Consider the following 14,777-nt stretch of genomic DNA (forward strand, 5'->3'; position numbering starts at 1 on the left):
CCTCGTTTACTTCTCGGTCCTTGTTGAACACTGGATTATGTAAAAGGAACATAATTCATCTTGAGTAGGTTCTTTCGTTCAGATTTGATTTTGCTCTTATTTCTCTTTTTACTCTTTCTTCAATAATAGCTGTAATAGTTGTCTAGAAACATCGGTAGCGAAAGAAGGCTTGACTTACAGCTCGAGCTGGAACGGCACACATGGTATTTAAGAAGTTATTTATGGGCGAATGAAAGAATAAATCAGACGCTGTTTTTAGAATAGTGAATATTTATTGCTTTACAGACTCTTTTTGAATACACATAGAAGACAAATGATCTCCTCCCGGAGCCCCTCACGTGCCAAGATACGAATCTGTACAGAACTTGGCACACTCGAAGAACATTATTATGAGACGCTACACACACACACACACACACACACACACATACACACACTAACGTGAGCACTCTCAGGCACACACATTCAAACTGGATAAAAAAGAAAAAAACAAGTGAGGAATGTTAAACTATTCAAACGTCTTGGAGCATAAGCTAAGATACGCTGGCCTCACGAGAATTGCTGGCAGAGAAAGTATATTGCGAAGTACCACCAGCTCCTGTCTCCAAGTGGTTTCTCTGCCATTTATAGCCGTATCCTTGATCACATATTTGTTGTTGTCTCTAAATCATGTTTTTATAATAACATTTTTTTATCTCATGGCACTAATTACAGGTTACTGACGAAAATTAATATTAAAAAAAACAGAGATCGGAGAAACAGAAGCCACATGGGCGGCTTTACTACATAGTTATATCTAATTAATACTAAATGGCGGCCATTAATAGCAGAAATGAGTTATACGGATACTATTTCAGCCAACATCCATAGAAAAAAGTTGCTCAAAAACACTTATTGCCCAGCATGAAAGTATCGAATTTCGTAACCAACAGCAAAATGTATTTTGTAATATCACTGAGAGATTATTAATAATAGGCAGACGACCCAATCACACAATAACTTCTAGATCACGGAGCAGGCGGTTCACTTGTGGCATGCACTTAAATAAATTATGTTTTCTTTGAAACCACAAAGAACTTCTAACTCATTAAAGACTACGGCACTGTATGATTGTTAGATGGTTGTTTGACGATCGGCATTTGTTTTCTACCTGTTGTGCTAAGCTTCTGTTCATCACTTTTTCCACTATATTTTCCATAGAAATTGCTTATGTACCTCATGAAAGAATTTCCTCTTCAGTGGATGTGTGAACTCCATCTACAATTGGAACTGTGTCTACTATAGAGTAGTAATTCCTTTGCTGGTGTAATTGAGGATTTGTATTTAGAACTTTCTTTTACTTTTTGCCTGTATCTGCCAATTTACGTCTCGAGGGCAGTGTTTAATTTCCCCTGGCAGATGAAGAAAGTAATCGACGACTCTATCATACGAATGAGAATTAACGCACACCTTTGTGACAGATTTCTTATATTCACTTAAATTTGAGCACACTTACGGTAAACTCTTCACCTAGGTTTTGCCTTAGGAAGAGTTCAAATACAAGGAGGCGTATTTGATTGAAGACACAGTATTTACCGACTAACTTAACTGTGATATTTAAAAGAAAATATTCAAAATTCGAAACCAAATAGCTGAAATATTCGGAATTCAGTTGCGTCCGAGCGTTCTCGTCAGCGGTTAATTAACTTTTACCATCTGCTGGAAATCCGACTGGGGCTAAAGTATCGCAAGTGATTAGAGATGTACGCAGCAGGCGCAATGTCGGGCCCACTGAGGCCGCCGCTGGCCTAGTGGCAGCCGCAGCTCTCGGCTACCATTCCCTCGAAGCTCTTCAGCACGACGTTGTGGCTGTCGTCGAAATAGAGCAGAGTGAGTGGCTTGAGGGCTGCTGGCACGCAGCTGGGTCGCACCACGTCGGCAGCCAGCCCCAGCTGACGTGCCAGGCTCTGCACCGTAGCGTGGTTGGTCGGCCGCTGGCTCTGCCCGAGGGGGAAGTCGCAGTGGCCCCGGCACTGATACGCCGCGTACCTGCAACCACATTCCAAAATCGTCCATCTTGTTTACAGTACAGTACGATTACTATGGTGAGCATATTCTTCAGACATCAGCGATTAAGTTCTGCCCACTCACACAAGTCAGATTTCTTCGCTATTCGAATAATTGGTATTTGTTCTGGATCACAATCTGTTTTGGATCACAGTCAAATGTACGGCGTTTTACTACGTTTCTCAGGCGTTTTCTCGTCAACTGTTGATGTAGCCATCCTGACCCGTTGACATATTTACCAAAACATTTAGGATGAAGATAAAATAGCTCGGTATTTAACCCTCCGCTGATGAGGAGCTTGTTGGAGTTGGAGCACAAGTTCGCATAGACAAGAATGAAGAGCGAAATTAAGAATCCTTTTCAAAGAAACCATTCCAGCATTTTTGTGAACAGATTTCTGGAATCTGCGGGAAACCTAAATCTGGGTAGCTGGACGGTAGAAACCGCCCTCTCGTGAATGCTCGTCCAGTACCTTAACCACTGCACGAAAGCCCACGGTGACCGAGAAGTCGCACACATCAGCCTCAAGTAGCGAAATAAACTTTGTAATGATGTCTTGCTGCATGATACTGTTCACCACATTTTTAAACGAAATGTTATATGCCACACCAACACTCCAGTTTTCTGACAGTGCAAGGTGTTTTCGTGAAAAAAAAAAAACATGTCGATTTTCGGTTGTGTTTTGAGTGTTCATGTGACCACGAAGGTGAAACACGCCCAGTTCTGCGTCTCCATGGGCATCAGCAATTGACCAAAACCATGTACATTAGCTATACGCTTTTCTTTATCTTGTGCCTTCAGTTACTGCACACTACGAACATGCTACACACAAAATTTTAACTTCAGAATCGCTTTATGAACACTACCGAACGAAATCTGAGATTGGAAAAATAGTCTCTTAAAACTTTTCGGAGGTGAACGCTGCGTCACAGTCTTCACCTCAGCCGGCATAGAGTTCACCAAAGTAGCTGGTCTTCTGCTTCTTTTCATGTCTACAGTTGATCCGGATTTCGGTAAACGACGATTATTCTCGTTATTGTTGAATTTTCAGTTCTGCGGTATCTGGATATTTCCAACGACCTGCGTTTACAATACGTGAAAACTAAGAACTGGCAAAGTACTGTTGAACAACTAAAAGCAGTTTCTCTTGAGAAAACGACATATATACCAATCAATGAACAGCACAATACTACAGATGTCATATGACTTGTGCCCGTTACATTGGAGTCTGTTTGTTGTCGATAATACCCTTACTGATATCTTGTGATGGCTGATCAAACAAATGCAATGTAACTGCTATTTACACACTCATTTACGAAACGTAATTAAGAAAGACGGTACGGTGAATGAACTATTTTAGCAGCAACTGCTGACGCCACAACCATTTGATATAATTTGTCCGATAGTCTGATCCATCGAGAGGGTAGCGTCATGTTTGAACACGCTCTGACTTCTCAGTCAGGGTCCAGAGACGCTAGAGTGAGGTTGCGTTTAGTGTGTCTGTCGGCGCATCGTGGATTTCCAACAAAGAGCGAACATTAAGACCTGGTTCGAGTTGCAACAAATTGCCAAAGAAAGCCATGAAATGCTGAAAATTGGTGTATGGCGATAATGCTGTAACTCTGAAGACAGTACAAGTGGTATGAGCGATTTAAAAGAGGAAACGAGTCTGTAGAAGACGTAACTTTCGGGACATCCATTACCCTCAAAAACGGATGAAAACGTGTAAAAAGTGGCAAAAATTTTTCGTTCAAACAGGCGAATACCTATTCGACAGCTTATCGAAGAGGTTATCGTGCCGTAAGCGCCAATACATAGCATTTTAAAAGATAGTTTGCAAATGAGGCGAGTGAATGCGAAATTTGCTCCCCGGAATTTGAGTGAATGAACAGAAGGAAAATGTTGTGTCAGTTTGCACGGAATTGAAGGATAGTCTTCAATTATGCCCGAAGAGACATGGTGCTAAATCTCCAAAATTGTAACTGGAGATGAAACTTGCGTCTTTGGGTACGATCCTGAGACGAAAATTCAGAGTTCCCAATGGAAAACCATCAAATCTCCTCCCCTTAAAAAGGCACGTCAATCAAAATCGAATATTAACGGCGTGTTCAGTGTTTTTTCCGATAGTGAAGGCTTAGTGCGATCAGAGTTCGTTCCTTGGGGAACAGTTATAACGCTGAGTTTTACAAGGACATACTGCAACGTTTGCGAAACAATATGCGAGACTAGGAAAATGGGCCAATGGCTTCCTTCTTCATCCGGACAACTCGCCGTGCCAATTTCGCTTTTAATTCGCGAGTGTTTGGCCGGAAACAATGTTCCTGTCTGTCCACATTCACCTTAATCCCCAGATTTAGCACCATGTCTCTTCGGGCTCTTTGCAAAAATTAAAATCGTTTTTAAAGGAAAAAGTTTTTACACTCTTCCTGACACTGAGAAGGCTATACAGCGCAGCTGAATGCCCTTCCAAAAGACGCTTTCAGAAATGCTTGCAGTCATGGATTCAACGATGGGATAATTGCATTGCTATCCAAGGACAGTACTTTGAAGGAGATAAAGTCAATTCCATGTGAGCTTATTACTTCGTCTGTACTAAAATTATTCACCGTATTTTTTGATCACACCTAGTATTTTTATGCGAGCGACTTTTCGATCGCGCTTTATATTTAGAAAACTCGACGTGACTTAAATCGAATCTACTGGGTGTTGACTTAATAGCTAGTCTATAGGATTAATCTTCGCCATATACAAGGGCCTGAGATAAAACACAAGTACAGCTCCCTTTGTGTACTCACAAACATTTATGTCCCAGTACGAAGTAGTATTTTTAACAGATGGCAGCACTGTTAAATTCTGCCATGCTGCGATAATATCTACATCTGCATGACTACTCTGCAATTCACACTTAAATGTCTGGCAGAGGTTCATCGAACCACCACCTGACTATTTCTCCACCGTTCCACATCCGAGCAGCGGGAGAGAAAAACCAACACTTACATCTTTCCGTGCGGACTCTGATTCTTCTTATTGTCGTACGGTGTTCATTTCACGCTGTGTAGGTGGACGAAACAAACTATTTTCGCATTCGGAGGAGAAAGCTGGTTATTGAAATTTCGTGAAAAGATGCCCCCCCCCTCCCCCAACGAGAAATGCCTTCGTTTTTATGATTAATACCCAAACTCGCGTATCATGTCTCGCGATAATATAATGTGAGCTGTGCTTGTCTGAACTTTCTCGATGCCCATAACGCGCAGCAAAACTCCAGAAAAGAACGGACGAGAGTAGTGCAGGCAGTTTCTCTGGCTGATATGTTGCATCTTCTAAGTTTTTTGCCAATAAATTACAGTCTTTGGTTCGTCTTCCCCACGTTACAATTTAAGCTGTTTCTAATTGTGATTATGAGTGATTTGTCGTATAATCTAAATTTAACGAATTCCTTTTAGTACTCATGTGGACGATCTCACACTTTTCATTATTTAGAGTCAATTGCCTTTTTCCGCGCCATGCAATCAAACTGTTTGAATGATCAGTTTGTTTTTCTCAACCATGTTTTTTTTAGGTTAGAGGGACCCCCCCCCTGGGCGAAACGATAAAATACCTGACGGCTTACCAGAGAGGACATTATCATCGTTGATAAAGAACGTCCGTCCTCAGAGACCAAAAACAGGAAAAGTTAACGTAATATTGGTAAACTGCAGGAGTATCCAGGGCAAGGTTCCTGAATTAGTATCTCTTATTGAAGGAAATAGTGCGCATATAGTATTAGGAACGGAAAGTTGGTTAAAACCGGAAGTGAACAGTAACGAAATCCTAGACACAGAATGGAATATATACCGCAAGGATAGGATAAACGCCAATGGTGGAGGAGTATTTATAGCAGTAAAGAATTCAATAATATCCAGTGAAGTTATTAGCGAATGCGAATGTGAAATAATCTGGGTTAAGTTAAGTATCAAAGGTGGGACAGATATGATAGTCGGATGCTTCTATAGACCACCTGCATCAGCAACCGTAGTAGTTGAGCGCCTCAGAGAGAACCTGCAGAACGTCGTGAAGAAGTTTCGTGATCATACTATTGTAATAGGGAGAGACTTCAATCTACCAGGTATAGAATGGGATAGTCACACAATCAGAACTGGAGCCAGGGACAGAGACTCTTGTGACATTATCCTGACTGCCTTGTCCGAGAATTACTTCGAGCAGATAGTTAGAGAACCAACTCGTGAAGCTAACGTTTTAGACCTCATAGCAACAAATAGACCGGAACTTTTCGACTCCGTGAAAGTAGAAGAGGGTATCAGTGATCATAAGTCAGTGGTTGCATCAATGACTACAAGAAAGGAAGGAAAATATATTTGCTTAACAAGAGTGATAGGGCACAAATCGCAGAATATCTGAGTGACCACCATCAAACGTTCATTTCTGAGGAAGAGGATGTGGAACAAAAATGGAAAAAATTCAGAAACATCGTCCAGTACGCCTTAGATAAGTTCGTACCGACTAAGGTCCAAAGCGAGGGGAAAGATCCACCGTGGTATAACAATCATGTACGAAAGGTACTACGGAAACAAAGAAAGCTTCATCATAGGTTTAAGAGTAGTCGAATCATAGCTGATAAGGAAAAGCTGAACGAAGCGAAAAAGAGCGTAAAGAGAGCAATGAGAGAAGCATTCAACGAATTCGAACATAAAACATTGGCAAACAATCTAAACAAGAACCCTAAAAAGTTTTGGTCATATGTAAAATCGGTAAGCGGATCTAAATCCCCTATTCAGTCACTCGTTGACCACGATGGCACCGAAACAGAGGACGACCGAAGAAAGGCAGAAATACTGAATTCAGTGTTCCGAAACTGTTTCACTGCGGAAAATCGTAACACGGTCCCTGACTTCAGCCGTCGCACGGACGCCAAAATGGAAAATATTGAAATAAACGATATCGGAATTGAAAAACAACTGCTATCACTTAGTAGCGGAAAAGCATCCGGACCAGACGAGATACCCTTAAGATTCTACAGTGATTATGCTAAAGAACTTGCCCCCTTTCTATCAGCAATTTATCGTAGATCGCTGGAAGAACGTAAAGTACCTAGCGACTGGAAGAAAGCGCAGGTCGTTCCCATTTTCAAGAAGGGTCATAAATCAGATGCGAATAATTATAGGCCTATTTCGCTTACGTCAATCTGTTGTAGAATAATGGAACATGTTTTGTGTTCTCGTATTATGACGTTCTTAGATAATACAAATCTCCTTCATCATAACCAACATGGATTCCGCAAGCAGAGATCATGTGAAACTCAGCTCGCCCTATTTGCCCAAGAAATTCACAGTGCCGTAGACACTGGCGAGCAGATTGATGCCGTATTCCTGGACTTCAGGAAGGCATTTGATACGGTTCCGCACTTACGTTTAGTGAAAAAAATACGAGCTTACGGAATATCGGACCAGGTTTGTGATTGGATTCAGGATTTCCTAGAAGAAAGAACACAACATGTCATTCTTAACGGTTCAAAATCTGCAGATGTAGAGGTAATTTCGGGAGTACCGCAGGGAAGCGTGATAGGACCTTTATTGTTTACAATATACATAAATGACTTAGTTGACAACATCGGTAGCTCCGTGAGGCTATTTGCAGATGACACGGTTGTCTACAAGAAAGTAGCAACATCAGAAGACTCGTACGTACTCCAGGAGGACCTGCAGAGGATTAATGCATGGTGCGACAGCTGGCAGCTTTCCCTAAATGTAGATAAATGTAATATAATGCGCATACATAGGGGCAGAAATCCATTCCAGTACGATTATGCCATAGGTGGTAAATCATTGGAAGCGGTAACGACCGTAAAATACTTAGGAGTTACTATCCGGAGCGATCTGAAGTGGAATGATCACATAAAACAAATAGTGGGAAAAGCAGGCGCCAGGTTGAGATTCATAGGAAGAATTCTAAGAAAATGTGACTCATCGACGAAAGAAGTAGCTTACAAAACGCTTGTTCGTCCGATTCTTGAGTATTGCTCATCAGTATGGGACCCTTACCAGGTTGGATTAATAGAAGAGATAGACATGATCCAGCGAAAAGCAGCGCGATTCGTCATGGGGACATTCAGTCAGCGCGAGAGCGTTACGGAGATGCTGAACAAGCTCCAGTGGCGGACACTTCAAGAAAGGCGTTACGCAATACGGAGAGGTTTATTATCGAAATTACGAGAGAACACATTCCGGGAAGAGATGGGCAACATATTACTACCGCCCACATATATCTCGCGTAATAATCACAACGAAAAGATCCGAGAAATTAGAGCAAATACGGAGACTTACAAGCAGTCGTTCTTCCCACGCACAATTCGTGAATGGAACAGGGAAGGGGGGATCAGATAGTGGTACAATAAGTACCCTCCGCCACACACCGTAAGGTGGCTCGCGGAGTATAGATGTAGATGTAGATGTAGATGCTGTAGTCGCTCGCAACTAAAACTGCCACAAAGTAATATGGAAGTTAAATATTGCGAACAAGTAAATGGCGCTGTCCGTATTCTGAAATGTTACAATTTTTATTTCTCTTATTTATTATCGAGCGAGTAGCGTCGCGATTGACGCGACACATCTGGAGGATCATCCTTATTGACATTTTCAGAACGAACATAATGCCGGCTGCAAATGACCGATCTCACTAAAGTGACTATTAGAATAGCAACCTAATTCACATTTCTGGAGGCAAATTTGATAAAAGGTTTTCAATATACAATGCCGTACACTTCACAGTGATCTGAATTTGGTCCGAAAAGAACTAGTGCGAGTTTAACAAACCTCGCAGCATAATATCACAGAACATCTTATACGAACACTATGTGTTCGAACGCTCATGAAGATGACTTGCTCTAACACTTTTGAAAATTGTACTGCTCTGGAAGAAGTACCGAATAAATACAAACTATAACTATTAAGATTTATACAACTTCGAGCCAACAGTAAATAGTTAAGACTTCAGAGAGATAACAGATGCGGGTAGATACTTCTCCTTTATTAACGAGACTGTCAATGTTACGCTGAACTCAGCCACTGAAGAGTCACCAAACAAGACAGAAACATGAAAGTATTATCTACCTCCGGAAAAAGTGTTTTCATGCCGTGATACGAGGTATTTCTGATCGTGCAGCATTCTCACAGATGTCAGTGATACGAGTGTGATACTAGTGGAAAAACAGAGGGTCTACTCTACGATGACCGGATGCTGGTTTAGACATTGTAGAGATTAGAATGCCCGCCATCGTGTTTAATGGACTGTTGGGTTCAAACTATGATCTCGTCTCGTAAGCACATAGACAGCAACTGCAAATTTTAAAGCCCAAACTACAGATGTCGTATTATGGAAGGATAATTGCCAGCCAAATATGACGAGTAGTGTGCCAGCTTTCTTTGAAGAGCATTAGATGCAACTGCTTCCCAGTCCAGTAAGTTTATTTTATATTTCGCCAAACGAAAATTTATGAGGTTTTTGTCTGTTGTTAACTTGTTCCTCACTCGCGATATTTACCAGTTCGACACGGAGCGGTAGCATTTCGTCAGAATATAGTTTGTACTATACAGTCACACATGCACATTTCTGTTTATTGACGTGTTGTTTCAGAAGATAAGGATCCCTTATCAAGATTCAGTTAGTGATGAAATGGTGGTTGTTTGAAATTCGATAATTGATGCATGTCATCCGAAACCGGTTTCCATTAAATTGTAATATGCAAATGCGACTGTATACTGCGTTCTTGCTTGTCATTGTCCTTGAGCAACCACTATTGATGCTTTATGGACCCACTCGTACATTGCATACAAAGGGGAATTTCCAAGTAGAATATCACTAGTCTTTCCGAGTCGATGGCACGAAGTTTAGAGTCTCTTTCTACATTGCATCTGAATTTCATAGGCTTCACACCATACTTAATTATTAAAGGCAGTAATCACGTACGTCCGCCTTCGTAGCTGAACAGTCAGCATGTCTGACTACAAAGCGGAGGACGCAGATTCAGTTCACGATTCTGCCAGCAATTTTACTTGTCGGGAGCACTAGAACAGGGTGCAGCCATCTTCTTGAGGCCAACTGTGGAGCTACGTCAAGGGCTGGAAAGAGGCTATGTATGGCAGACGTTGAAACGGTGGCCGGCCAGCAACGCGTTGTCTTCTAGGTCTGATCACGAGTTGAGTGTGAAATCATATGCACGTCTTTAATCATTCGTGAACTATAATTTACCTGATCAATGGTATAAAGTTCATTTCAAACTCATCTATTGGCGGCAGCTTACTTCACAGAGAGCCTGCATAGCACGAGATTGTTGTCATGTAATGAAAAGCAACAGTTCCGCGACAATGCCTTTCCAATATATCGCACCCATTAGAAAAGATGTTACACCTAGGCAGTATACACAATGACCTTTATTATAAACTTGTGCTGGATTTCGCCAGGAGAACTGAAGGTAACGGATGCCCCTACCGTTATTGATGTATGTGAAGTGTCTTTAGGGTGTACCTTGAGGCAGCTTATCAGCTGTACTCCTCATAATTAATTGTCATCAGTCTTGCTGTCGACTCGTTGTTAGGCCATCAGTTTAATTATCTGGCACCTTACCATGTCAAATAACTTTGATAAGGGGTGATAGATTATAGGGTGTATAAGACTCTACATGTGCCAAAACAGGATCAGTCTAAAATGTAATTGAATCAGAGGTGGAACAAAAAATTGTGTCTACAGTAAGATACAAGTTAAAACAGCAAATGCCTGCTCGCAGACAGGTGTCTACGACGTACATAGTACATTATGAAATTAGTTGAAAGCAGCGTACCGACACACGAAAGAAGCCACAAGCCACAGGCGCATGACAACAGATCCCAACAAAACGGATAAACCTGCATGAGAAAGGATGGGTATATCCGCGAGCAAGACGTGTGCGTTAATGGGTCAGGGACAGAAATCGTATGGACTGGGTCAGACAATGAGGATGTGCGAGAACTACAACAGCCAGTTATACAGTGAGAAGTAGGCTTTCGATGTCAATTCATTTTGTTCATTCAGATTTTTATTGGAGTGTTGCATGTACCCGTAGAGTTATATTTCCTCCAGAAGATTCAGTAGGCGATCCATCGGCAGTATTTAGGGCTTGCATCTTTTTATCTATATTGGTTACGGCATGCTTGCATTCAGTAACATGTAGACCAAATGCAGTTTTGTCTACCCGTCTGCTCAGTATAAAATGCATTACAGTCATTGCAGTGTATTTTGTAGACTGCTGAATTTGGAAATTTGTTATATTTTTTACCTTTATTGCTTTTAAGTTGAAGTTTCGGAGCATTATGTATTCGAAAACTACATCTGACGGTTTTTTATTTTCTTCTTTTTTCTTTATCTTATTGTGTGGTCACATCACAAAGCCATCTGAAAGCTATCTGAATAACAGTTCATGCCCTAGTTATAAACTTAATAAAATATTGTAAGTGAAATTGAAAGCAGCATACATGATTCACGAAAATTTGAAAGTTAAGAACAGTTGTGAATTTTCTGAAGCTATCAAACATATAATCATTGCTGATTATGCAACATAACATCAGACATCGCGTGGTATCACTAACCTTTATGTAAATGTTCTCATTAACGAAACCATTGAGCTTGTAAAGCATAATATACGGCCTCATAAGAAATGTAGTGCAACAGAAACCATTGTATTCAATGAAATGCATGCACTTGTGCTGTCCTACAACTTATTCTCTTTCAACAATAAAAGAGATTGTCAAAAACAACGTCTTGCTATGGGCGATAGATTCGCTGACACACACCAGATATTTTTATTAATGACTTAGAAATAAAGTTTTTAATAAATCCCAAAACTGTAAAGATCAGATAGTTTACTGTAAACGCTATGTAGACAACATCTTAGTAATATTAAAAGATAACACAAACAGTATCAACGGCTCTATGCGATAGCACCCCAGAATTAACACTACCATTAAAATAGAGAAAAACATTTCCATTAACTATTTGAACCTGACGACCACTGAAATTGACAGCAGATGTGTTAGACTTTTATACAGGGTGTTTCCGTAGGAGAGTGCAAATTTTAACAGGAGATAGAGGATGCTCCACTGAACGATTTGTGCTAGGGAACCTGAGGTTGGAGAAGCCAGCATAAGGAGATAACAGGGACAAAATCACATCATTGTGTACTTTTTTATTTACATTAGTTACAGTTAACAGCAAATACTATAACTGACACAGTGAACGTACCATTGGTACCGTATCTTACCAAATGTGCTGAAACTGACGGTCCTCAAGCTCAATGCAAGCGTGACATCGGTGACCTGACAAATATTCGTGGTGTGTTTCGAATCACATCACAGACAGCTACAATTCTGGCAGCTAATTGGATCTCCGTATTCACCGGGGTCTCATACACAAATGACTTTAGATATCCCATTAAAAAACAAACAGGGGATTCAGGTCAGTTGACCTCGCAGGCCATGGAATAGAACCTCCCATTCTCATCCAGAGACCAGGAAATGCAGCATTGAGATGTTTGCGGACATCCACACTGAAGAGAGGCGGTGCATCGTTATGTTGTATCCATGTCCTCTCACGAACAGCCAAGGGTATGTTCTCCAACTCATACAGAACTCTTCTCACGAACCTCAACTAAACAAAACCTGCATCATGACTTCCTACTAAATAAACAGCACAGTACGTTTAAACGTGTAAGCATGTTAGTTGTAAATAAGCTGGAAAACAGTAATGCTAGACAAAGCGGTAGACAAGTTTACTTCCATATCTCCTTAAGTTGGCTTCTCCGACCCCAGGTCCCCTACCTCAGTTCAGTAGAGCATTGGTTATGCCATGTTACATTTTTGCACGCTCTTATGGAAACACCCTGTACAATACATATATGCACCGATACTATTATTCAAATCACGTCGTGTCAACGCATGCGATATACACTGAAGCGCTAAAGAAACTGGTATAGGCATGCGTGTTCAAATACAGAGTTATGTAAGAAGCTGGTATAGGCATGCTTGTTTAAATACAGAGGTATGTAAACAGGCAGAATACGGCGCTGCGGTCGGAAACGCCTATATAAGACAAGTGTCTGCCGCAGTTGTTAGATCGGTTACTGCTGCTACAATGGCAGGTTATCAAGATTTAAGTGAGTTTGAACGAGGTGTAATAGGCGGCGCATGAGCGACGTGACACGGCATCTCCGAGGTAGCGATGTAGTGGGGATTTTCCCGTACGACCATTTCACGAGTGTGCCGTGATTATCAGTGTGTGCCGTTAATATCAGGAATCTGATAAAACATCACATCTTCAACATCGCTGCGGCCGGAAAAAGAACCTGCAAGAACGAGACCAACGACGACTGAAGATAATCTCTCAGCGTGACAGAAGTGCAACCCTTCCGAAAATTGTTGCAGATTTCAATGCTGGGCCATCAACAAGTTTCAGCGTGCGAACCATTCAATGAAACATCATCGATATGGGCTCTCGGAGCCGAAGGCCTACTCGTGTACCCTTGATGACTGCACGACACAAAGCTTTACGCCTCGTCCGGGCCCTTCAACACCGACATTGTACTGTTGATGACTGGAAACATGTTGCCTGGGCAGACGAATCTCGTTTCAAATTGTGTCGTGAGAATGGACGGGAACGCGTATTGAGACAACTTCATGAATCCACGGACCCTGCATGTCAGCAGGGGACTGTCAAACTGGTGGAGGGTCTGTAATGGTGTGGGATTTATGCAGATGGAGTGATACGGGACCCCTGATACGTTTATATACGACTCTTACAGGTGACACGTACATAAGCATCCTGTCTGATCAGCTGCATCCGTTCATGTCCATTGTGCATTCCGACCGACTTGGGCAATTCCAGCAGGACAGTGTGACACTCCACACGTCCATAATTGCTACAGGGTGGTTCCAGGAACGCTCTTCTGAGTTTAAACACTTCCACTGGCCACCAATCTCTCCAGACATGAACGTTATAGAACATATCTGGGATTCCTTTCTACGTGCTGTTCAGAAAAGATTTTCACTCCCTCGTACTCTTACGGATTTATGGACAGCCGTGCAGGATTCATGGTGTCAGTTCCCTCCAGCACTACTTCAGATATTAGTCGAGTCCATGTCACGTCGTGCTGTGTCTGTGTGTTCGCAGGGGCCCTACACAATATTAAAGCAAGTGTGCCAGTTTCTTTGGCTCTTTAGCGAAAAAGCCCGTATTTTACTTAAACTGTATGCGGACTGATTCGCTTGCCACTCGACAGCCAAGAAATACGTAAGAAATAGACCTCTTGAAACAAATAGCCGCAGCAAACGTTTACACAAGACTTTTTTTCAAGCGACCATATATTAAGATAAAGGAAAAAGAAGAACGTAAACACTCAAGATCACAAGAGATAACAAAGAATAACAAAAATTTTGTCCGGAGGACATATCATGGAAAAATTTTTCAACAGCTGTTAAGAACACAACCGTCAGATGCGGCTTTCAAATAAACTATACTCTGAAACTAAGGCTTGGATACAAGATAGGCAACAAACATAGTAAATTTTCAAATTCAGTCGTCTACAAAATATATTGTGATGAATGTGACACATTTTATATTGAACAGACGGGTAGAAATTTTAATGTAGGATTCAGGGAACATCCACATCCACAGAAAAAAAACTGCGGTCGGCCTACATTTTACTGACC

At 41.5% G+C, this 14,777-nt stretch overlaps 1 protein-coding gene across 1 annotated transcript in view; it reads right to left on the minus strand.

Moving 5' to 3' along the window:
- Positions 1–250: 250 nt before the first annotated feature.
- LOC124594028 (bone morphogenetic protein 8B-like) overlaps positions 251–14,777 on the minus strand; it is a 149,762-nt gene continuing 135,235 nt past the window's right edge. Inside the window, exon 6 of the mRNA XM_047132380.1 lies at positions 251–2,028. Within this exon, the coding sequence (XP_046988336.1) occupies positions 1,788–2,028 (241 nt within the window). The 3' untranslated portion in view covers positions 251–1,787. The remainder of the gene's footprint in view (positions 2,029–14,777) is intronic.

The sequence above is a fragment of the Schistocerca americana genome, chromosome 2 (assembly GCF_021461395.2).
Source record: "Schistocerca americana isolate TAMUIC-IGC-003095 chromosome 2, iqSchAmer2.1, whole genome shotgun sequence".
In the NCBI taxonomy this organism is placed as follows: Eukaryota; Metazoa; Arthropoda; class Insecta; order Orthoptera; family Acrididae; genus Schistocerca; species Schistocerca americana.